At 41.7% G+C, this 23466-nt stretch overlaps 1 protein-coding gene across 5 annotated transcripts in view; it reads left to right on the forward strand.

Moving 5' to 3' along the window:
• Positions 1-468: 468 nt before the first annotated feature.
• Positions 469-23466, forward strand: part of GLCCI1 (glucocorticoid induced 1) — a 57362-nt gene continuing 34364 nt past the window's right edge. For all 5 annotated transcript variants that reach the window (XM_075082910.1, XM_075082912.1, XM_075082913.1 and 2 more), the window contains exons 1-2: positions 469-931; positions 22464-22615. In XM_075082910.1, the coding sequence (XP_074939011.1) occupies positions 469-931; positions 22464-22615 (615 nt within the window). The remainder of the gene's footprint in view (positions 932-22463; positions 22616-23466) is intronic.

The following is a 23466-nucleotide window of genomic DNA, read 5'->3' on the forward strand; positions in this document are numbered from 1 at the left end:
GGGCGGCGTGGGGAGCGGATGGTGCGGGCCGCGGCTCCGGGGCGCCGGCAGGAGCAGGAACTGGCTGCGCGCGCCTCCCCCCCTCCCCATCCTACCCCCTCCGGCTGCCGGCGCCCTCGTCGCGCCCCGCCGCCGACCGCCGTGAGCCGGCAGCGCTGTACGATGTGAGCAGTCGCCGGCCTCGGCAGCGCCCCCGGTGCCCACGACGCTGGGGCGGGCAGCGATGGCCAGAGCCTGGCGTGGGAGCAGCCGCCGTCGCCGATAGGAAGCGCCGGGGGCAGCTGGGCAGGCGGCGCCGAGACTCCCTCGGGCCGTGCAGCGCTTGTCCCGTCCCGCCCCGCCCCCTCCTTCCTCCTCCTCCTCCTCCTTTTCCCTCCGCGGCCGGTGCATGCGGGGCGCCGGGGGCCGAGCTCGGGCCCCCCGCAGCCGCCGGAGCGAGTGACCTGCCGGGTCCTGCGCATCCCCGCCATGTCCTCTTCGTCCAGCTCCTCGCAGACCCCCCCGTCCCACCACCAGCCCCCGCCGCAGCGGATGAGGCGCGGCGCTGCCGGGTCCCCCACTGCCGGCGGCGGCGGCACGGCCGGGGCCGCCGGTAACGGCGCCGGGGGAGGCGCGGCGGGGACCAGCCGGCTGCTCCAGCCCATCCGAGCGACCGTCCCGTACCAGCTCCTGCGGGGCAACCAGCACAGCCCGACCCGGTCCCCCTCCGCCTCGGTGGGCAGCAACACCGGGCCGGGGGGCGGCGGCGGGGGTCGCGGCGGAGGCAGCCCGCCGCCGCCCAGCGCGACGCCGCCGTTGGCGGCGGGAGGCGGCGCGGCGGAGCCGGTCAGGGTGAAGGGCAGGCAGCGGCGCTCGCCGGAGAGCGGCGGCGGCGGCAGCAGGAGGAGCAGCTCACCTGAGAGACGGAGCCCCAGCTCCCCGGTGTACAGAGGTAAAGCACCGGGACAAAGCCGGCGTCCTGCTTCCCCGCACCCCTTCCCCGTCACCGGGGGTCCTGGCCGGGCCGGGGCCGCCCCCTCCGAGCACCCCCGGGATCCCCCCCCCCCCGGTGTGGAGGGTGCGCCTTGCCCTCCCGCCGGCCACCGGGGGTGGGAGCCAGGGTCTGCTGGCCACGCCGGGGGGAGCAGCCCCGCTGGGCTCCCGGGGAGCGGGCGGGGGGAGGTGAGGGCGAGCCCTAATCCCCTGCCCAACCCCCGTAGCGGGGCAGGTGCCGTTCCTGGGTTTGCCCTGACAGGACGGCAACTGAGCGGGAGAGATCACCTCATCCCGCCGCCTCCCCTCGGGGAGGGGGCGAGCCCTTAAATGTCATCCTCCTCCTCCTGGGCCGAGGTGGAGATCCAGCTTGGAATAAACACCCCCGTCCTCCCCCCGCGCCGGCCTCGGAGGAAGCACCTCCCCGGCGGAGCGGGGGCGAGTCCCCCCTCACCGCCCCCGGGGGGCCGCCGGCGGCTCCCCCCTCCCCAGCCCGGCCCCTCGGCGAGGGGAGCAGCCAGGGACCCCACGGCGCTGCCCCCGCTCCCTGCTGCCCTCGCACACGGGCTCTGGAGGCGGGGGGGTGTGCCGTGGAGGGACGGGTCTGAAATTCACCCGCTTCCCTGTCTACAGGTGTAATTATTAAGTACGGGTTGTTAATGGGTTAGGTTTATATATAGGGTGTCACAGCCCAGTTCCGAAGTGTGTGTTAAAACCGAGCCTCAAATGCTCTTCCTTTCTGCAGAGCTCAGCTTCTTACAGGCTTGCATTTTTCTAACGTGTTGAAATATGTAATGTTTTCAAGCCCAGGCTCCAAAACAGAGAGGAAATTCCCATATTGAGATGCCTAAAAACAAATAGCACAGTCTGCCTCCTTGTGATGTTTAATACCGAATCCTTGAGACTGTAAAATAATAATAAAAAAATAAACAAAACCAAAACCCAACGTAGCCAAAACAGGCCTGTAAAGTTCAAAATGTAAAATTGATTCCCAGCAAGCCCAACTCAACCTGCGTCAGGCTGTCTGTTAAATTATTGAATGTGTTAAAGTGGCAGTGGCCATCTTACCTCCCACCTTCCCCCATCACTCCAGCAGTTGAATGAATCGGACTAAATGCACTTTTTATGTTTTCCCGCTGTAGCTATCAGGTATCACACATCTCTTTCTGGGAACACTTTATGTGGTTCAGCACCCCTCGCCTGTTCTGTCCCTTCCTTAAGTCCTGCTGGGTTTCATTTCTGTGGCAAATTGTGGTCTGTGTTGGTTGCCAATGTGTTCTGTAGCAGTGGAATCTGTTACCTTCTCCCCACCCCCTTTTCAGTTTTGATGTGTAGTAAAACCTTACAATCTGTAGTATGTGTAACTTCAGCAAATCTCTGTCATCAGAACAGCCATAGGACACGGGCAGCATTTTGCAAATGAGCAAAATGTCACTGCTGGTTACGCATGGGGTTAATTTACCTTATACAGTATTTGTGCTTATGCGGATGACCACATTTGTTGTATTATAACGTGAACAGAGGTACTTCATAACTTATTTCTCAAAAAGATTATCTATTTATGCAGAAGTCTTTGCATTCTTGAAAATGGAACTGGGCTTCAGTGGTTTTGCTTCACTCAAGCTCTATTTAAAATTTTAAAGATCATGTTTTTCCCCACTGTATGAAATACTAAATGTAGATTTCATTTTTTTTTTCCACCTTCTTTAACCTTTGGAGAATGCTAATGGGAAACCGGGCAAACAAAAAAAAACCAACTGGTGGATAGGAATAGTGATGGTGCTGATGATGAATACTGTAAATAATTTAATTGTGGGAACCCAGAGGAAAACATTGTAGTGGTGCAGTGTATAAAGGTCTACGCTTAAGGTGTATTGAAGAGGGAGGCATGTGGGCAGTTACCTGTAAGCAAGGAAAAATACTGCAAAGCTGTGAGGTATTTCATTATTATGTACGAATTTTTTGTTGGAGGGGGAATTTTAATTTTAGAAAGTGGTTTCAGTCGTCTTCATCTGTGGGCTATTTTAGCCTTAATAAATCAGACTATAAATTAGGACTGAACGACTTTTCCATCATTAAACTTGTTTGAGCTTGCCTCACAGCGAACTGCGTTAGCAGCATACACGGCTTGATCTGGTTTAATGAGTGCAATGTATAAAATCATAAATGGTCCGTCAAGAAATGCACCCTGTAATCTGTATGCGCTGCGAGGAATTTGTTCCCCCTCCTCCAGGTCAAGCCAGCTGCTGCTGCAGAAGCTGACATCCTCTAGCAAATCCTGAATGAATGAATGAAAACAACGTGATCGCCCTAATAATGACCACAATTGCACACGTCAACAGCTTTATTTTACCGAAATACAGGCACCATTTTCTAGCAGGCGAGGGTAATAAGATACCCTGTTTCTTCGGTCTTGCACATGAAAAAAGGTTACCACCACCCCCCCCCAAAACCTGGAGCTGTTTTTACACAGTCTGGAATATAGTTGCGTGCCACGGGGCAGGATTTTGTCTTTGTTTCCCTGCTTGTTCTCAGCATTTTAGTACATGATGTATGGATCCTGAAAACAATGTTTGTAGTCTATATGGTGGTAGTAGTTTATAGAAAATTGATAGCTGAACCGGAGGACTGCTGCAGTAATAATGGAGGACCTGTGAAAAAAAAATGTTCTGTTTTCAGACATGGACCATCTTGCTGCGGCTTGTTAAATAATGTGCTACTCCAGCTATTTATAGTTGTTATCAGCATGCAAGTCTTGGGGAAGCGACTTAAGATTAAGTTTTTTTGTTAGTTTTTCAAAACCATTTCCCACTGCTGTGAAGTGTGAGCCTTAGGCTCTAGATATAATCTTGTTGTTTTCCTCACCAGTGCAGGAGATCTGTTTGTCTTTGGCTCTGCAGTCTGAGTTGGATTGTCTCATGAATATGCTTGTGCTGGAAACTGCTTATGCTTCTGATGGATAGATGTTCTTCTCTTAAGGCACCTGCCCCCTCCCCACCTCCTATCAGCCTTTTCTAGTATAGATTCCTTGAAGTGGCTATCCTGCTATGCTATTTTCTTGTGGATATTCTAGTGATTTGCCAGAGGTTCCTTTTATAAAGGGGATTTCTGTGAAAACACTCCAGCTTTGAGCCTCTACAGGTCAGAGCAACTTGCAGGCGTTGACATCACTACTACATGAATGAAAGCAGCATGCTCTGTTTCTTCTCCCATCATCATCTTTTCTCTCCCTTCTTTCTAGGATGCTGTAAATGTTTTTGTTCTGCAGCAAAACCCTGTGTGTTTAGAACTGAAACTTTAAAAATTTGATTATATTTTCTTTAAGCAAATTTGGGGGTTTGTAGTTGTTAGGAAACCATCGATCCCAGTATTTGGTTAGTATTGATACTAAATGGATGAGAAATCATGAATGCTATATACTCATTTAAAGGTGCTAAAAAAGAAAAGGGGGGGGGGGAACTTCTGATATCGTAGGATTAAGCTGCAATGTGAGTCTACTCCTTTCCTCTTTTTAAAAATGTGTTTATTTCTTACTAGTAGGTGGGTTTTTATAGCCTGTATTCATGTTTTGGTGAGTTGGCAATGTAAAAAGTGTTGGGCTGAAGGTAACAACACATGGTTTTCTCAGAGGGAATATATCTGATACATCTCTGATTGCATAAACATAACATCTGCAGAGTGCGAAGCTGCGTGGTTTATGACAAAGGACATTGCAATAAAAAAAAAAACCCTTGGACAGGTCAAACAAAACCTATTACTTGTGAACACTTAGGTTCTTCAGAATAAAAGCAAGTTGTTTTCTTTCTTACCTGCATAAAATCAGCAGTTTCTGTTACTATGTAAAGTAGCTTGTAAAAATATGAGAGTGGGTTTCCTGTTTAGTTTGTTTTTCACGTGGTATGTGATGTTTTGTATACAAGGAGGGTGTAAATGACTTCTGCATGATTCAAGCTCAATATTGCTTTGATTTGTGTAGTGTTAACTCTGGTGGCACTGTAATACTATGCTTCATATTTTTCTAACTTTCACTTACGTATTTTATCATACAAATATTTTTCTATATCGAATTTTGGAGGCAAAGGTTAGTTTTAGGGACATCTGAAAAATACTGTAATCGATTTGGTTGTTAAGGGTTCCCAATATCTTTTACTTCCCAAAATAACTCATTAAGCATTGCCAATGTTAGTAAGAGAAAGGAATTAAAAAAGATGCAAAACTGCATAACCCAGTTCCGAGTAATAAGTATGTATGTTGTTACGCTAGTAGATAAAAGGCTAGTGGTGTTGAGGAGTGGAGTAAGACAGACAATACTGCTGATCTCTAGACTTGTAAGGGATATCAGTATTTAAAAAAACAAAATTCAGACTTCAAAGGCAGAATTATTTTAATATCCTGGATTCAAGCCACCCAATATTTTGGCATCATAAGCATTTATACCAGAGATCAAGATGATCTTTCCTTTATTTCTAACAAATGTAGGTAAGGAAGTAATTTTTGTGACGCTTCCTATTTCCTGGTGCCTCAATAATAGCAGTATTCCCATAATTGTATGGCAAAAACAGTTTTGCTCCAGCTTTGTCCCTCTCTTTTCCCAAAATAGCTTTCATTGCAATATAATATGGTGAAATAAGACGCTGGCTAAATTTGAACCACTTGTCTTGAACTCAAAGGCTTTTTAGTTACATGTTTTAACAGCACTTTAAATGAGAATAGTATATTAGATGTGCTTATTAAATACATTTTGCAAGACAAAATTAATTGAGCTTTTCGGGTGTTAAAACAACTGCAGGAAAGAAAAAATAGAAAGGTGTTTTCTCTGAACCTGAATGATACTGTAGCAGGGCATTAGCTATTAAGGAAGCACCCCCCTGCCCCCTGGAAAAAATAACTTATAAAGTATATGTATAATCTATTTTAAATCAGTGCCTGACCTCTAGTTCTTCTTTGGATGTAAGCTAGTATTAGTATGTTGCATATGACCAAACGGAAGTTACTTGCCAACATTCATGCCTAGTAAAACAGTAGCTAATACTGAAATATGTTTTCTGAAATTCATGGTTCCTGGTTTTTTGTCCTTTTGTTTCCCACAGTGGTGGGGTGAAAAGAGGTTCTTAAAATGCAGGGATGGTAGATCAAGAGGCTGGACCTTACAGTCTTACAAAAAAAGTCAGTGTTTGCCAAATATAGACTGACACAATGAATTGCTGAGCGTTGCTATATTGCTAAAATTCAAGTGGAAGCTAGCTATTTCTGAAATGGTGTTTATGCTACTACTGTAGATATCATCATAAAAAAAAAGATAACGGATGAAGTAATTCTGAACTTTCAGTTCAACCTGGTCTTGAAAGCAATAGTTGTAACAATGCCAAACCTATTGGAAATAAAGTATATGCTCCTCGATGTTTCAGTTTAAGTGAATATTTTAAATACTTTTTTATGGGACTTAATCAGTTGAGCAATTATCATCTGAAGAAGCTAATAGCTTTTTTCCCACATTGAAAAATGAAAGTTCCTGTTTAAATTGGTTGGCAGTATCTTCAGTAGAGAAAAGTGTTACTAACACTTGACATGATGGTTAGTTCTCCATGCATGTGTTCAAGAAAACCGTTAATATAGTAGTGTTTAAACATTGATTAGCATTTTTGAAAAGTATCCTTTATTGATAAAAAAGGACCCTGTAGTAAAGGTACATAACTGGAAATTTTTTGCTCAAGACTCGAGATAGTTAACTGTGTTAATGATCGTCTTGCTTTAATGTTAATATTTAAATGCATTGAGTTCTCTCTCTTTCAACGCTGCCTCCCATGTAAACCTGTAGTGGCTAAATAATGGCTTAAGACATTTTAGGCAAGTAAAATAATATCTACATCTCATCGTTGGGGTACATCCACAGCAATTTATCAGCCTGAGATTATCCCCTTTTCCTTCATGTCACCATTTTTAAGGTGTGGGCAATTGTAAAATATAGAGGATTGGAGATTAGAGTGGAGGAAGATGGGTGTTTGTACTTAATCTAATTCTTACAGTTTGAGTGTGTATTTAGTTCTTCCCCAAAATTAGATTGTTCTTTAGGTATGCTTTAATTTTTCCCCTCCTGATTTGAGTCTGAAGTCTACCACCACTAATTTGTATTATGACTATTTCTGAATCAGAAATTAAATCCTAGAGCTTAAAGATATCTGTTGGGTGCTGAAAGGGATCACAGTTTGGGACTTCTGCAGTATGGACACTACGCAGAATATCATGATACAGTGCGTAATATCAGTCCTTTTGATTGGCACGTCAGTCTCTCCAACTCTTATTTTTCCAAAGCTAGGGTGTCATCCATGGAACGCTCACCCATGGTTGAAACTGAAATACATGCTCTCTCAGGAACCCTTTCCTGCTATTCCATCTGTGTGAATATGGACCTAGGACCACAGCTGTTCCCTTACATGGTCCCCTTAGATTGTCTGGTGATGACTCTGTTTAGACTATGTCTTCTGTTGCTAGTAAGACAGAAGAGGGCATGTAGCTACTGGAAGCTGATCTTGGGGAAGGAAATCCAGCCAGGCCAAGTGGGGCCATGCTGGGGAGTGCCCTTGGCCTGCTGTCTCTGGTCTTGTATTGCTGCTTCTACCCCCATCCTGTTCATTTTCCTTCTGCACCTTCCATGCTCCTTTATCTGCACCACTGCTGCTGTATCTTGCCAAGCTATTGACTATTACCCTGTTAAAAACAGATTAGCTTTCTCTCGGGGAAGAAAAATGCAGAAGGTGTGGGTGTCTACATTCAAGCAATAACTGTTTTCTGCATAAACAATTTGTAAATAGGGATTAACCTAACCAGTTGGCATTGGGTAAATGGAAGGTGGTTTGGATGGAAAGTTTTCATTTTTTGTAGCAGTAGATCTCTTAATTAGCTTTCCATATTAGATACTGCTGCTTTGGAAACAATATATACTTCCCAGTAGGTCATAAAATGTTATGAGCTTGCGTTTTGAAACCTTAATGGAAGATACTGTTTTGGTTAGGCCTTATTTAGTGTTGCATGTACCCGAACAATAAACAGTGACACAGATGTTGGTGTTTATAAGGATTTAACTTTCACTGCTGCTAGTGTTAAATTGAGGAGTAGCTGTTTGCAATGGATATTATTCTTTGAATCAAATATAAATGAGTGCTAAACAGCACGGGTTCTTGTATGCCACTTGTTTTGCACAACCTGAAACTAGTTCTCCCCAAACTACACATTTTGTTTCCGCTTTAGGAAGAATATGTCTCATATTTTGCTCGTAAGAGTCGTGACTAAGAACAGTACAATGGCAGTTCTGTCATGGGTTTTGAATAATCTAAAATCCACTGTAAAATATTTTCTTCTCACTCTGCCTTGAGATGGTCTAAACTGGAATGGTAATTTAGGTGTCCCATTCCTTGGACAGTGCAAGTCACCTCTTTGAACAAGGTTAGCGTCATCCTCCTTTCCCACTCTCTCAGCAGCAGGCATTAAGCATGGAGATTAGTTGTAGACACACTTCTGAGTTTCAGGAATTAACACTCATATCTAACTGGCTTGACTGGTCATTAAGATCACTGGCATTCATACTACAAACTTGAAACACATTTCTGTAGTTATATGAATTTTAATATTGTTCTAGTAAGTATAAATTTGTCTTTTGGAAGTGTTTTCTGTAACAGTAACTGCTTGGTTGTGAGCTGATGAAATATATGGCAAAATGGGTATTGTTATATCATGTGCCATTTAGTCTCTGGTATTTTGGTGTACAGTGCCTATTCTGGAGTTCTGACCTTTGTGAAGGTTGGCTAGCTGGATTACTAGTATACCTACATTTTTAAAAAGGCTTCCTAGTTAGAAAAAACTAAACATTTTAATATGGGTGCTTAGTCTGCAGTACTTTAAAAAAAAATGAAAACTCTAATTTGTTGACATCTGACAGCATTTGGAAACCAAACTGTGATTTGGAAATGTGTTCTTACCAGAAAACAAATTCTGGTTATTCAGTACTCAATCACTAGCTAATTCTATTAATCCTAGTCTTCAGAAATTAGCCTGTAAGTACAAAGCCCACTTCTTCAAAGTATGACATGCGGTCAGCCATTGGCTATGTGGGAGCAGATTACCTACGTGCAGATATAAATGCCTAGGCTTGTGAACATATGGCTTCCAGGGATAACAGTGCAGTTGCTTTCATCACGTGAAGCGCTGTATCCATGCTGGATCAGAAATGTTGCTCCATAAACCCTAAAAATTACATACCGTGATCCCAGAACTCAGGCCACTGACATACAGCTGGGAGGAGCCAGTGAGTGGCTCTACAAGACCTGTGGGTCTCTGTAGGTATTGAACGTGGTCTCACTACCGCTTCTTCTGCACATCACAGCAGAGCTCATTAGGTCAGTGAGACTAGAAGATGCTGATGATTATAGCAGGTGTCAGTGTGGGGCGGTCTGTGCTCTGGAAGGGTTTGGTAAGTGCAGTTCTTGCACTTGGAGTCAGCTTAAATTCAGTGCTGCATGTCAGATAATAAGTCTTACTGGAGTCTGGAGCGCTGGAAAGTACATTGCAAAACCCAAGTGGCTTTGCAGTGTTGACTCTGTGCAGTTAGGTGTTACACCTCCGTATCCGCTATGTCATACATAATTCAAAATGTTTTTGTTCCATATGATATCTTACCTCTCTGTTTTACAAAGTAATGCAGAGTTGACTTGCTCACTAAAAATTAAACCCAGATTTATGCTGAGTGTCTGGGAACGGACTTTGAACAGTGTGACTCTAAAAATACCAGTTAACTGCTGAAGAATGCAGAGTAAGACTTAGGTTTGCACAGTAGTTGGGAAGCTGCCAGGTTAAGGGAGAAGCTGTCTTCACAGAAGTTAAGGTCTTCAAATCTTTATTTTTAACTGATAGCTGTATTTACTTAACTGTGGCAATTGATAGTGGAATACCCTTACACATCCTTTCTCTCGTACTCTGATTTCTCTGGTATTTCACCTTCAGTGGCTCCTTTGTGGTTCCCGATATCCTTCCATAAATAATCATCTTTGCAGTGTTTTCTCTTCCCACAAAGAAACCATAAAATATATTTTAAATACTTGTTCTTTTGAGGGGAACAAGTCCTAATCTGGTAGAGAAAAGCTTCTCATGGGCAAAATGTAATTAACTCATGAATGTTCAAAAGTAATGTATATTAGAGAAAACATCCGTACAAGGAAATGATTGGAAACACATATGCCATGTAGGAAGTTGTCCACACTGAAGATCCAAATAACCATTTGGTATCACTGTAGAAACAGACTCATGCTTTCAAACCAAGTTGTATATTGAAGTGTGCAGTCTGTATATTGTTTAAAATATTCATTTTGTGAAACTGTTGTATACATCTACCTTAATTTCTTCCAAAGAAGAAACTAGCCTATTAAGTTCATTGGAGTCTCGTGATTTTACTTAGTGGTGCGTGTAACCTTTAATACAAAGTTGGAGGATGCAGGGTGATCTTTTGATTGCAAGAATTATAGTAGAAACTAAGTTTGGCTGCATTGAAGATAGAAATTACCAAGTCACAACTCAAAATCTGGTAGAAGCTGAAGAAATGCGTGTGCTGACACTACATATACAATAAAGGTTAGACGTTTTCTACAACTAGGCCTTTCTAAACCATGCAAATTTACGTGCATATACAGCAAAACAAAAAAAATCCTACATAGAGGTATGTTCTAAAAATTCATAAATCTGGAGTAAAGTTTAATATTTCAGAAGGAAACAGTTTGAGATTTGGCTAAACAGGGTTTCTCTGACTTGAATACAGAGAGAATCTTTTTAATGAAAAACATTAATGCTATTGGAATCTTCCAAACATCTTAAACTCACGGATGTGATCCAATTACATGGACGCTTATCGCAAAAAGGCCACTAGGAATAAGCAGAGCACCTACAAGAAACAGCAGGAAGAACTGAGGAAAGTATGTCACATTTTCAATCAAAAAGTGAAACTTAGCTGAGAATTGTTAAAACCTGAAGAGACTTGAGCTTTGCATGCTTTAAGGCAGACAATAGAAACGTGCAAATACAAAAATAAGGGAAAAGTAGTTGCTGCCATTCGGTACCAAGAAAAAAAGATATTAAAGATGAGATTGGTTTGCTGGAATGTATGGTTTCAAAATCAACTTGTGGAATAGTAGTAAAAATCTCAGAGGAAATAGCACAGACATTTATTCAATGCTTTGTGCTTACCAGGACAAAGTATAAGTAATCAGCTTTCAATAAGGACAGTGATTTTTAACCCAGAAGATACAAATAAATTCTAAGGCAGAGGGTAATTTGGAATTACCAACACTATGGTAAATACAGATTGCAGATTTTAATAAAGTCTATTAAGTGATCTTGATTGAAGGATTCTAGAAAAATCCACTCAGAAGTTCACGCTTACCTTCATCTTTCTAAGGCAATCTTCTGAATAGGAGGTGACACCATTTGAGAATAGATACCTGAATATAGTAGAGACAATGCTGATGTTTTTAAAATGTGAAAGATTTTGAGTTCCAGTTCTAAAATGCAGAGATCTGTTGGTCTAAGAAATTCTAAGATAGGGTGGAAAGCAGCAAGAAATATTAAAGTGCAAAATAGGCTTTCCAAATTGTATCATGCTAACCTGATGGTTTTGATAAGAGAACTGATTTTCTAGACAGGAAGTAGATCTTATCTGCATAGGCAAATTTTAAAATTAGGGTGTTGAAACTGTTGATGCATTTTGAGAGGTTTAATTAGTATGCAGGAAGATTATGCAACAAGAGTTGAAGGACCTTGGGAATTGAAATAATTTTTGAAACTGAAATTTAAAAGAAGAAATTGGAGGTTTATGTATGTGAGGTTGTACTTGAGCAGAATATCTTTTCCTCTAAGTGGGAACATGTAATTTGAAAATGCTGGCGGGTGATGGTGGGACCTCTAAACTGCCAACGTGAAGTGACTGAAAAAGAACTGGACACAGGTCAGGTCTTGCAGAAATGAGCAACCTGATGCACAGGGGCCTGCTGAGACATCGCCTGGGATACTGCACACTGTTTTGGTGCCCCGCAATTTCAGAAAGGTAAAATCAAACTGTAGTAGGCTCAGAGAAGGACTACTAAGTTAGGAGTATAACCACACAATGATAAAAAAACATATACTCTGAATAAAAATAGTTGTTTTTTCTGAATCCAAGTGAGCGGGGAAGGGGATGGAGAGGTGGGAAGGAAGGACTGGTAAGTTAGTGCTAGGACATGAATGGGTAGATTGGTTTGACAATGTAAATGTTTATGGGGAAAACTGCAAGAAGTCTTAAAACTATCAGGAAAAAACCAAAATCTTCCTAGACCATTTTTCCAGTAGGAATTGTGGGGATAAAATACCCAGGTGCTGCAAGACTGATTTTTGTAAACTGTTTTTAAGTTATATGTGTTTTGTCAGTGATAGTTGAGAACTGGGCCCCTGATTTAGGAAGTTATTTCTAGTCCTTTGTTTCTATAACTTAACTGATAATGAAAAGATAATTTATTTAATCACCAAAGCTGGGCAGCCTGATTTAAGCAGTCAGTTTTAATCTGGTTTTATGTTTCTGTTTTTCAGAAAAAAAATATTACTCTTGTTAAGTATAATTAGCTCTAGCTAGGAGAATGCTTTCTATTTCTGATCATCGGTGATCATTATGGTGGCATTGTATAGCCTACCATGCACTGATTACTTCTTTGTCTATTTTGATTGTGAACATGGTGAATCATACCTTCTGATTTGTTAAGTTTTTTATTTATAATGAAGTCCAGCTGCATTTTGATGGAAAGTGGTTTTAAAGGTGTACAAAACCCTCACTTTTCTACAACATTTTGTTAAATTGTAAGTAGTATAGCAAAAAAAAATATCCCTTCAGAGTCATCAAGTTTATTCAACAAAGGAGGTATTATCTTTAGTTACTGAATTATTTGCATGTGTTTATAACTCCCTTCAAGACTTTAATTATTAATACACTGGAAGAAAAAACAGCTTTAGTGTTCTTTTTTGTTTCCTGTTAATTTCTCAATATTGGCTAAATTTATCATTCAACAGATCTAAGTTAATGAAGTAATATGAAGAAAATTCTCTGTACCTGCAGAAGCGGACAACAGTTAATGGTTGGTGGTGTATTTCAGTGTGCTCTTTCCCTTGTACTTAGCTGCTGAGCTCCAGTCAGTTTTGTTTTAACTTGTTAAAGTAGGAATGTTTTTGAGATACTTTATTAAGTGATACTAAGTTTAGGTATTTGCATAGCGTTTAAGTTTGAAATGATAAACTGATGAAGAAAAATATATCCTAAAAATACAAAATAGAGAAAAATCTGGAAGGTTTGGGATTAGTGCTTTACATACCTTGTGTCCTGTTACAGTGCAAATGTGTAGGTTATATCTGTTGAACAAAGTGGTCTTTTGTATACAGGTCCTATACACACCAGCAGTAATCTTTGTTAGAAGAATAACTAGCTTTAGAGAGCTGAAACTTTCTTCCTTATAGTTAGTTCACTTACTGAGATTAGAGTGTTCTTTCTATGCTTGATTTCTAAGGATAATGTTGATTTTAAACAGGGGAGTTTTGCTGTGAAAAAGAAATCTGACTTCTGAAAGATATGCCTAGTCACATTTTACTTGACCTGTAGTTGGGTGGAATAGGGACATGAGGCAGCTCCAATGTATATGCATAGGTAACCAAGATTTCGAGTCAGCTGTAGGTCTGATGAAATTCATATGCCTACAGACTCATCCATCTGTCCCTCTTCCTCCAGATGTCTATAGCCTAGCTCTGAGCACTGTGACTTCCTGTGCAGTTAGGTGAGTAGAGCTGTAGATCCTTGAATAGTCATGCATAAAACCTCCCTGATGGAAGGGAATGCCTTGGTCTACCTGTTGGATTCAGTGACTAATCAGAAGACCTCTTCCCTTCCTAGGTGGCTTAGTCATGGCTGTAAAAGATAACTCACTATGGTTGATTGCCAAAACCCGTAGTGTGGGTCTTTGTCTACAATTTTCCTTTGAGAGAGCAAACTGGTTTGGTTTTGTTTTCCCAGTATAGGCTACCTCTTCTATTGATAGACTGTTTCATGCAGTTCAGTCTGAATTCTTGTAAGCCTTGTCAAATAGAAAACTGAATTTGCCCTGACTACCAAACTGTAAAATGGCCTATGTGGAAGACTAGTTCCCCTCTTCCCCCCTGTCCACATTCCACCCCCCCCCTTTTATTTTTCCCTGTCTTCCTCCCCTGAAAAATCTTGGATGTAGAAAGCATGTCATTCATGGACCTCAATCTCTGAAAAGATCTCAGATCTCATAAAGTAGACTGTTTTCTGCTTGTTCAGTTTAGTTGTTGGATCCTTGGTTAGATTACGGTGCTGTTCTGTACTTTTTTTTGTCGGTTCAATGTTATGAATAATGAGAAGAAATTAGTGTGGATTATGTCAGTCTGTTCAGAGTAGTTACTTCAGAATGTCACCCTCCCTTCATTTTTAGTCATCCTCTGTCTCAGCTTCTAAAAATAGAAACTTGGGAATAATTTCTGACATTGATACAACTAAAATCAAAACTAATGTGGTGCACATATTGAAGACAGATGTTTTATAGAGCTCAACATACAGTATTTTTTAGAGATGTATCACCAGGTAACTTAAAATGACCATCTCTTGCTATGTCCTCTTAAAAATATCCTTTTGGTAGCAATACACTGTACTCATTTTACATATTTGAAAAAGCTAGTATTTTGCTTTGTTTTAAGCTAATAAAGCTTAGTTTAATTTGAAATTATAGATGGAAGGCTGCAATAATTTAATGTTTTTTCCATTCAATTACATATTAGGGTGTTGTGTTTTTTAAGTTGCTATTTAAAATCCTATTTTTTGTTTGAACAGAATGTGGCAAACAGTATGCTCTTTGTTGTTCTGCACTACTCTAAACCGTTAATGCAGTCATTCAGCCAGTTTACAGATTGGGTCAGAAACAAGTCCGTCAGTCACTGGCAACTGGGAAATGTCTTTTGAGCCAATAGATCTATCCTATGGAGTAAAACTTCTAGGGACCCCAAATCCCTCATTAATCCTTTTCTTGAGAGATTCTGGCTCCGGTTACAAAAAAAAAAAAGAAAAGCCTTCTTGAGAATGAAGACTGAAATATATTTTTTTGAGTGGCCTTTAAATCCCCATTATTCAGTCTTTTTCCTCGCAATGTCATAGAGGTAAATTCTGTAAATAAACATGCACTGGCTTGTCCATCTACCTACATAATTGGAGCAGGATAGACCAATCAAATATACCTTCAGGAATCAGTACAGTATCACTATATAATCACTTAAAAAAGGCAAAAATGCCCACTTGATTAGACTCTTCAGAGAATGTTCCTTCTCTTGTATCTGAAAGTCTACTTTTCTAGTGCTCAAGGAATCATTGTCCGAAGCGAGCGAAAGCAGAGGTATCCTTTTTCATTCCTGGAGAAGGTGTAGTAGGAGAGGGGACTTTTGACTAGACATGCGTGGGGCAGTCAGCAGCAGCTACTGCTGTGCTAACCATGACCTAAGTGTTGGACCATCATTCTTTGTAGTCATTGTGGGTCACAATTTCTTAATATTCAGCTTTCCATTTCTAGTTTATGGTTTCCCATGCTGCGTTCCCATGTACGTCATTATTTAAGAGGCACTCGCACGTTGTTTTCGTAGATTGCTGTAAATTTGTAGGAACATCTTAGAAATACCTGATACTCCTTCGGAATGTGATATCTAGTATCTCTGTCTCCTTTGAACTCTGACTTTGGGGCCCTTGAAAAGAGTCTTAAGCAGACTAGGCTATCCATCAAAGTGAGTCCTTCCAAGAGTCTTCAGTATTTTTGGAGAAAATTCTTGTGAAGGTAGTGTTCATTTCCTAGGTAAAATCCGAAATTCTTTGGGAACAGATGAGACCTCAGCTTGGGAGTCCTTTCACTAGTGGCTCTGAAGGTGAACCGGAAGGTTCTGCAAAATGATAGCAACTGAACTGAAAAGAAACAACATCTCATGAAACTTTATTCTGGAATTTAGTACTGATATTTTATGGTGTCATGACGTGGCCGTCTGGGGTAAATAGTTTAAGTTATAGATGAACTTTCAAGAAAAAAAAATCAAGATATTACTGCAAGAATATTGTCTAGCCTTTTGGCAGGAAGGTGTCACAGCTGACATCAATAATTAGATGACAATATTAATGGTTTTAGAGGAATTAATTTTATTTTTATTTTATGTTTTTCACTCAGCTTGAGAGGAATCTATCATCTGCAAAGTTCTTAGAATAATTTTGGTCTTTTTAAGCTTGATATAGCCTTGCAAGGATGTGAGTGGAAAAGTTTTGGCCAAATTTGAACTGCATCTGCTAACTGCTGAGAGAGAGATGGGAAGAAAAGATGCTGACAGATGAGCTTTGGTGGATTTAGCTGAAGAAGTTTTTATAATGGTACCAATGCTAGCTGTCAATCTTGCTCTTCTGTTGCAGGTGACTTTCCTCATTTTACACATGGCAGAAAGCATTATTTAAGTTAAAATGGACTGCGAACATGGTTTTGAGATTATGTGCAGGTTATCTACCTCTATGTTGGATGGGAAAGCAATCTCTTCATTTAGAGCTGTAGCAGGTGGTTTTGAGCCCTATGTCCTTTTGAAAAGAGCTGTCGTGTTAGCCTTTTACCAAATTATCTTTTGCTGACAGAGAAATGGAAACCTTTTTTCAATCTAGGTGGTATAACTAGAATTCTTTTGGCTTTCAATGCAGTGTGCAGGACCATAATTTCATGATTTCATGGAGTTTATTTTAGTTGATTCCTGCTGGGAGGTAGGATCATGCCAGATTTCACCAGCTGTAGTATTCAGGTGGACCCTTGTGTCATTTTACATAAAATAATTTATAGCTAGAAATGTGTAGCAATAGCTGCCAAATACATACCATTAAAACTTGTGGCATATTTTACATAACAGATGAGGTATTTTGCTTTTCTGTGAGCATGCATCTTGCTTTCGTAATTTCTAGCTAACTTTTTCAGGTGACCGTATGCTGCTTAAGTACTGTGTTCCAATGTTTACTTGCTCTGGAGGTAGAGCTGAGCTCCTTGTGGATATGTCACACGCCACTGAGAAAGAGAACAGAATTGTTTTGACTTATGCTGCAGTAAAATCCACTGATACACTCAAATACTGTCAGATGTGGTATAGACTGAAACTTGGGTAAAAAATTCCGTAATTTTAGAAATTTCTCAATATTAATGAAGCTTTTCTGAATGCTGAAGTCTGTTGGCTAACTTCAGGAGCTGTTGAAGTGCTTCAGATATCAGATGACACTTGCTGTACGTTTTTTCTGTGAGAAAACTCTAGTGTGAGGTTTCTATCTGGACAAAGCAATTGGGTCTGGAGAAGGATATGCATGATAGGAGCATCAAAATCCCATTGGTAATGAAAGTTTGGGAAGAAGTGAGAGTTCTGTAGTAGCTCCTAGAGTAGCAAGAAACCAGACTTACAATGAGGTGAAAAAAGCAAGATTAAGAAATAAATCCTGAGAGCAGTTTTAGTATTTAGAAAACAGTTTAAGCTGCTCTGAGCCACCACTGCTGTGGTCCAGTTCAACTCTGCTCTCTGTGGCATCCAATCATCTTTAAGTTCATTTCTGTACAAGACAGTTTGTCAAATGCTGATCTGTAGAAGTTTCTTCGAATTCCATGTTTGCAGATCCCTTTTTTTTTATGGTCTAAGGTTATAGATCATAAAAGGGTGAGAGCCAATAATGTTGTTGAACAGACCTCAGCACTGCTGCAGCCCTGTTGTTCCTCCTGGCTCTTGTGTGGTTGTTTCTGCCCCAGTTATGCCAATGCTGTGGTTTAACCCCACCCAGCAGCTAAACACTCCAGAGCTGGCCACTTGTTCCCTGCCAGTGGGATGGGGGAGAGAACTGGGAGAGTAAAAGTGAGAAAACTCGTGGGTTGAGACAGAGATAGTTTAACAGGTAAAGCAAAAGCCACACACAAGCAAAGCAAAACAAGGAATTCATTCACTGCTTCCCATTGGCAGGCAGGTGTTCAGCCATGTCGAGGAAAGCAGGGCTCCATCACATGTTAATGGTTACTTGGGAAGACAAATGCCATCACTCTGAATGTACCCCCTTCCTTGTTCTTCCCCCAGCTTTCTATGCTGAGCATGACGCCATATGGTGTGGGATATCCCTGTGGTCTGTTGGGGTCAGCTGTCCTGGCTGTGTCCCCTCCCAGCTCCTTGTGCCCCCCCAGCCTGCTCACTGGTGGGGTGGGGTGAGAGGCAGGAAAGGCCTTGACTCTGTGTAAGCGCTGCTGAGCAGTAACTAAAACACTCCTGTGTTACCAACACTGTTTTCATCACAAATCCAAAACACAGCCCCATACTAGCTACTGTGAAGAAAATGAACTCTGTCCCAGCCAAACACAGCACATTCTCCACCCTTTAATCCATATCATTTATGTCATGCTCAGCCCCCGTGCTATCGACACATCCTAATTAACCACGCGCCCCCATCCTTTGACATAATATGCAGATATCATTCCCTTAAGTTTATCGACCCCCTTGTAAAATGCCCATAAAGTGTTCAGAAATGTCCAGAAAAAGTCCATTGAGTTCATTTAGTCCATGACTTTGGGCTCTGTCTTTTATGCTAGTCACTCAAGATGGGAGAGATGGTGTCTTGTGTGGAGTTACTGGGCACCAAAGCCAGCTCAGGTTGGGGCACTGCTGCACTTGCACTGCTTCTTGAAAGGCTTGCTCTCCATTCGTTCAGGTGGCTTCTGCTGTAGTAATTCCTATAACATGCAACTCAAATCCCAGATTACAAAAACTTAAAGGTATTTCCATTACATTTTCCACCCCTGGTCCCTTTGGGCCAGGTTATAGGGTTTAACACTGCACTAAACTCCTCCCCTTGCCCTTACTCCTGCTTGGATTTATCCACAGACTGCAGTCCCTTAGGGTTGTACCTGGTCCAGGTAGAGACTTCTCTATGAGCCAGAGTCTCTCCAGAGATACACCTGCTGAAGCATAGACTTATCCAGGGCCACAGTCACTTTGAGGTGCACCTGCTCTACCATGGGCTTATCCACAGCCACAGACAGTTCAGGGTGCCTGGCTCCCATGGGGACTCACACACAGGTCACAGTCCCTTTGACTAAGTTCACACTGGAGTTCCAGCCTGTCCAGTACAGCAGCACAGAAACAGCAGTGAAGCCCTGGACATCTGCCAGCCCAGGCACATGGACATTGCTGTTATCAAAATGTTCCCAGACACAGCGGAGTAAGGTGATCAGCAGTACAGCAAAAGCAAAAAGCAGCCTCTAACAAGCACTAGACTCTAATATACACTAAGGCAAGTGAGCCCCATGGCAGTCACAGGAGCCTGCCAATTAATAGCTAAGCAGCAATGACAGCTATAAATTTGATCTAGTACATTCCAATCAAATCTGTTGTTATCTCAAACCCTTTGTGTCCTGTGCTGGGTGCCAGAAAGGACTGCTGTGGTTCAACCCCAGCTGGCAACTAAGCCCCATACAGCTACTTGCTGACTCCCTACCCCCCCCCACCCCCGCTGGGGATGGGGGAGAGAATTGGGAGAGTAAAAGTGAGAAAACTCGTGGGTTGAGACAAAGATAGTTTAACAGGTAAAGCAAAAGCCACACACAGGCAAAACAAAACAAAGAATTCATTCACTGCTTCCCATCGGCAGGCAGGTGTTCAGCCATCTCCAGGACAGCAGGGCTCCATCACATGTTAATGGTTACTTGGGAAGACAAATGCCGTCACTCTGAATGTACCCCCTTCCTTGTTCTTCCCCCAGCTTTCTATGCTGAGCATGACGCCATATGGTGTGGGATATCCCTGGGGTCAGTTGGGGTCAGCTGTCCTGGCTGTGTCCCCTCCGAGCTTCCTGTGCCCCCCAGCCTGCTCGCTGGTGGGGTGGGGTGAGAGGCAGGAAAGGCCTTGACTCTGTGTAAGCGCTGCTGAGCAGTAACTAAAACACTCCTGTGTTACCAACACTGTTTTCATCACAAATCCAAAACACAGCCCCATACTAGCTACTGTGAAGAAAATGAACTCTGTCCCAGCCAAACCCAGCACATTCTCCACCCTGCTTGCAATGGGGAAACGAATGTGTTTATGACTTTTTTTCAAGTAGCTTTTAGTTTTCTTTTTGTTTAACTCAGTGAATCCCCTTACTAGGTGGGTTAGTACATCTGTGCATGCCATCTCAAAGAGATGCGCAAGCAGGAATGGAATAGGGTTGGCATTACATTGGTGCTAACTTGGATTGGTTTATGCAGTTGAGAAGGGTGTCCTTGGTTAGTTTCCTGTGATTCAAAAAAATAGTGAAGACTAGTAGGGACTTAGGAGGCTGTGTTTAGAACTTCCCTTTTCCTTGCTTTGGGGTTTGACAGTGTCCTGCAGTCTGCTTACAAGATTACCATGGAAAAATATAAGTGTAGTAACTTCTGGTGGTGTTTGTGTCCATTGCCATTGTGGTGCAATTATTTGAGTTATTAATGCCGGGATTGCTGTTGCCTTTCCTCTTGAGCAAGACACAGACCGTAGATCATTCACTGGTTGTATATATCTTTTTTGTGTGTTTTGGACTTGTGTTTTCTTGTGGGTTGGGTTTTTTTGTTTGTTTGGTGTTTTTTTTTTTGTGTGTGTGTGGGTTTTTTTTCAGCAAGACTTTTTAAATGTAAAGTTTGTAAAGGTAAACTTGCTTAGTTTCTTATTTCCCTGTTTTCAGACATTGTCTTGCCTGTTTGTCTCTGCATGGTCTTCAACTTGTTTTAAAAGCTTTCTTAGAACATACTTAACTACTTAGCTATATAACAAATTCTGCATAGATTTTTTGCATGGAATGTAGTTCTAATGAACAGAGCTTTTGGAGGAATTTTCAGAACTTGGGCTACCTGGGAAAGTAGTGCCATAGCATGGCAGTGAAGGTTGGAAGAATGCTTTGTAGGTATGCAGCCTTTAGGTACTTTTGTGTGTCAGTGCAAATGTAATACTGGTTTCATGTTTAAAATGTGTCACCTTTATTTTGGACTATAGGCTTTCTTACTTCTACTAGTTCCAAAGTCTTTCTTAAAATGCAAATTTGTCACAGCTGGAATCCTGTGAGGACAGATCTGTTTGAAATTGTAGTGATTTGGTTTATAGATAACATTGCAATCAAAACAATTCTATTTACAAAGGTAGTATGATATACTTTCATGCTTCCAGTTCACAGTATTATTTAGAACTCTTCACCTAAGATTAGTTGTTAATGAAGTGTTTCAGCAGCTTTACGTTTCTCTGAAGTGGTCTGTTTTAACATTATCAAGTTCATATATAGTACTATAAGCATGCGGTATAAGAGCAAGCTATACCTTAATCATGATTAAAGATGATGGAGTCTGCCTTTTGAGATCCAGAAATTCTAGATGATATACAAAGAGAAAATGCATGTGGAGGTCAGTGCCCATGTTTAGTCTCAGAAGTGTGCTAGCAGGTCTGCTCTCGAGTTCCGAGCAGTGAGTAGGGTTTTGGTGGGTCGGATCAGTGCATAGCATGTGACTAGCTTGAAGGTAATCTCACTTGCAAACTTCTTTTAGTATGGCTGAGCAAGATACACAGTAGCTGTAATGTAGGGCTTAGGTTGGCTTATGTAAAGTCTAGAAAACGAGTATATGAAGTAATTTTGCCTAAAGGACAAAGCGAGATGATCCAGAGAATATGCTGTAAAACTCTGATGTGGGAAAGAACAATCTAATGAATCACCCTACTCCTTGCTTTCCAAATGAAATGCAGGAAAAAGTGTTCCATGATCTAGGTGTATGGGGAGAGAAGTACAGGGAGGAGTCAAAGATTGCAGGCGCTGTGATGAGTGAAGACAAACATGGTAGCTGCCATGACCTGAGCTGTGTCAGAAAGAAATACACAGTCACACGGTTTCAACTTGCTAAGGCCTGTATTGGGCTCTTGTAAATAATATGGAATGACATACATGAGAGCAAGAAATTGGATATGCAGCTTGTGAAGAATCATGATTTTTGCCAGGATTTGTGCTTTGGTATTTAGAAAGCTAAGCAAGCTGACTTTAGCCCAATACTGATACCATGTTATATTTTCTATTTCTCTGTGTCTGGCTTTCCCAAGTTGCATCATCACTGTATTTAAATTTCCTTGATGTTTTTTGTTGATGTAAATGTATCGCATAAGAAGCCTGGTTCTTTGCAGATATGAACACTTCAAGCGTTGTTGGGTTTTGTAACTGTTTTCTCTTTTGTATTTGTTCTCCCTTGTCTGATGTTCTTTGCTTTGATGTGGTGGCATTCTTTTCAGCCTGGCATTTAGGCAGAGGTTTCTGATATGTTCTTGCCATTGTGTGTCATAGCTAGCTTTTAACATTTAATATCAAATTTAGCCTGACTTTTTGTTGATTTTGTTCTGGTTTTCTACAGTTGACAGGCCAAAATCCCAGCAAATCAGAACTTCTGGTACCATACGGCGAACTTCTTCTTTGGACACAATAACAGGACCTTACCTCACAGGACAGTGGCCACGTGATCCCCATGTACACTACCCTTCATGTATGAAAGATAAATCTACTCAGGTAAAAAGCTATAAACCAAGACAGCAGATGTGTTTCACGTAATGGGTGTCTTCCTGGTAATACTTTTATCACCTGATCTGGAATCTTAGCTCAATCTAATTCTGAATGAATGTGGGATCACTTCCTTTTATTATAAATATAAATCCCTAAAAATAGGGTACAGTAGTGTTTTTGAATCAGTGTCAATTCAGTAACATGGTACATGACAGATAATATTTTTATGCTTTTAGAAAACAGTTGTTAAAAATAATTTTCTGTATGTGGGCAGATCTGTTGAGGCTAAATCAGCAGATTTCAATCTCAGCCTTGAAGCTGGTTTATTTTGAAGCTGGTATATGCAAAATTGTGCTGAGTGTTATTAAAAAAAAAAATGATTCCATAATAGTAGTGGCTGACAAACTGAAGATTTTATTAAATTGTGGTAATAAATCTGTGGGTCTCAGAAAGTGTATTTGTGTGCATGTGGGGGAGGAGAAGGAGAGAGATTACTGTTAAGAATTGATCAGTTCGTCACTGGAGGGGAAATGAAGACAAGGAAGCTGGGACTGAGCATGTAATGTGGTCTTGAGATGTTCCCTGTCCTACTTAGTAGCAAGAAAGACAAATAAAAATGCTCTGTAGAAGACTTGCCCCTTGAAGCCGGACATCAGAGTGAGAGCCTTACCACCAACTACCAAGGGAAGGCTACTGAGATTATGGCCTGATACCCTTGTGATATCCTTGGATCCTGCTCAGGGCTCTAACCTTAGCAGGAAACTCTGGTAGGTAGGTTGCTGTGGCATTCATAATGCTCCAGTGCTCTTTGGCTAGAAAGTTGAACATTGTTTCTTGCCTGATTCCTCCTCATGCTG

This window comes from Phalacrocorax aristotelis, chromosome 2, assembly GCF_949628215.1.
Source record: "Phalacrocorax aristotelis chromosome 2, bGulAri2.1, whole genome shotgun sequence".
Taxonomy (NCBI): Eukaryota; Metazoa; Chordata; class Aves; order Suliformes; family Phalacrocoracidae; genus Phalacrocorax; species Phalacrocorax aristotelis.